General features: G+C 40.1%; 1 protein-coding gene across 1 annotated transcript; it reads left to right on the plus strand.

The window, feature by feature from the left end:
- Window positions 1–1,583: 1,583 nt before the first annotated feature.
- LOC112505356 lies at window positions 1,584–2,099 on the plus strand. Its single transcript, XM_025109276.1, has one exon. It carries the CDS (start codon window positions 1,584–1,586, stop codon window positions 2,097–2,099), a length of 516 nt encoding a protein of 171 aa, XP_024965044.1.
- Window positions 2,100–2,349: the final 250 nt, after the last annotated feature.

Consider the following 2,349-nt stretch of genomic DNA (forward strand, 5'->3'; position numbering starts at 1 on the left):
TGTTGAGTTCGGATAGCAAGGTGTTGGGTTCCTTGGAAGTATTTGTGTTTCTTCCTCTAATCTTCAATTCTGCTTTCTTTGCATTCCAAAGGCGTTGGGTTTTATATACCCTTCGTTGTTGGATTCAAGACTAAGAAGTTGGGTCCAAGGGAGTACACGAGATCATACAAGAATGGTCCGATACATACTGAAATCTTTCTTGAAGGTTTCATATCAAAAAATCTGAAGGGGAACCAAAATGTGCGTTTAAGATTGACATTCGGAAAGCCTATGATACAGTTGACTGGCAATTTCTGTTAGAGTTGCTAAAGGGAATGGGTTTTCATCCAGTTATGATTAACTGGATAAAGACTCTAATCACTTCGCCTTCTTTCTCCATATGTGTTAATGGAAAACTGGAAGGTTTCTTTCTTGGTAAGCGGGGCCTTCGACGAGGGGATCCTTTATCTCCTTACTTGTTTACTGTGGTTATGGAAGGTCTTTCGATGCTTCTTTCAAAATGTATTAAGGAGGAGGCAAATTTTGCGTACCATCAAGGATGTGCTGAGATAAAGTTGACCCATTTATGCTTTGCGGATGATTTGTTTATTTTTTCTCGGGGGGATTCTACCTCGGTGGAGGTTATCAAGCGTGCTCTCCAATTATTTGAAGAACGATCAGGTTTGTCTTCGAGTTTGGAAAAAAGTGAAGTGTTTTTCGGGAATGTGGGGTTGGAGGTTCAAATTATTATTCGTAATAGCTTACCTTTTCGGCCGGGGGTGTTCCCTATTCGTTACCTGGGAGTTCCTCTATCCCCAGTTCGATTGAAGGTACGTGATTTTAATCCCCTTGTACAAAAGCTTAAATCTCGACTTTTGAATTGGACGAACAAATTCCTATCCTATGGAGGAAGACGACAACTTATTCTTTCTGTTCTTCATTCTATGCAAACCTATTGGATGTCGGTATTTCTAGTACCGGCAACCACAATCCATGAAATAGAGCAGCTGTTTTGTAACGTTTTATGGAATAAAGCAGAGGGTCAGTTGGGGAAATGTCGAGTTGCTTGGGATAGGGTTTGTTTGCCTATTCAAAATGGGGGTCTTGGTATGAAAAGACTAGCGATTTGGAATCGGTGCTTACTTTTCAAACATATTTGGGATATTCTGACTCGCAGAAATACCATGTGGGTCTCTTGGATTCAGTCTCATTGTATTTGGGGCCGAAACTTTTGGGTTATCAAGAAGAGGAATGAATGGTCGTGGATTCTCTGGAGCCTATTAGACTTACGTTCCCACTGCAGGAGATTTTTTATCTACAATGTGGGAAATGGTTTATCTACGCATGCCTGGGAAGATACGTGGAGTGAATTTGGGCCCCTTATTCAGTTACTGTCTTATAGATTCTTAAATGGTCATGGCTTTTGTAATAACTCAATGGTTTCTGATGTAATGCAACGTTTTGGCTCTACTTGGCTGGTGGATTGGATTCAACAATACCCTCAGCTGCAAAGTATTATGATACCTTCTCCCAAGCCAAATGGAGGATACGGTCAGATGGCTTGATGCTAAACTTTCTTAGGGAAATTTTGAGGTCAAGGGGGCATGGCAAACTGTTCAAGAAGTGAGGCCGATTGTGCATTGGTACAAGCTGGTATGGAAAAAGCATACATACCTAAACATGCTCTTTGCATGTGGATGGCTTGTCAGAATAAATTACCAACTCAAGATCGCATCAGTCAGTGGAAGCATGAACCGCCGGATTTGAAATGTGTGTTCTGTAAATCAGTGATTGAAACGCATAATCAATTATTTTTTGAATGCAATTACTCAAGTAGTATTTGGGAAGCCATTAAAAAGGAGGTGGGGTTAACGAACTGTTTGAACAATTGGGAGGATATTCTAAACAGGGGTTTAGCTCAACGATGGAAATCTTGGTCTAATGTTCAAAAACTTGGTATATCGGCCATGGTTTACCATATATGGAGGGAAAGAAACAGGAAGTTCTTTGATAACTTCAATCATACAGGGGACAAAGTTGTTGCGGAGATCAAGATGCAAATTCTTCAACGTATGGCTTGGAAGACTAGGAAAAAGCTGAAGATTACTGATGCTATGTGATTTTGTGGGTGGTGTGGTTTCTCGGTTTGGTATTTTGTGGGTTTGTTTCACCGTTTATTCTTCAGCTTGCTTTAATTTTATGCTTTGGTGTACTTCTCTTTGTCATTTTTTGGCTTCTTATGGCTTGGTTTGTAAGTCAAAGTTGCAGTAGTTTTTCTTGTTGATTTGCTTTGTAACGGTTATGCTTTTATTGCCTTTATAAAATTGCCTGGAGATCTTTCCCCTTTCAGTACGACCATTATAACTCAAT

Source organism: Cynara cardunculus, unplaced genomic scaffold, assembly GCF_001531365.2.
Source record: "Cynara cardunculus var. scolymus isolate 2C unplaced genomic scaffold, CcrdV1 Un_Scaffold_10092, whole genome shotgun sequence".
NCBI lineage: Eukaryota > Viridiplantae > Streptophyta > Magnoliopsida > Asterales > Asteraceae > Cynara > Cynara cardunculus.

Excerpts from the sequence above, each read along its gene's own strand:
- LOC112505356 (XM_025109276.1), top strand. The coding sequence starts at position 1,584 with ATGGCAAACTGTTCAAGAAGTGAGGCCGATTGTGCATTGGTACAAGCT.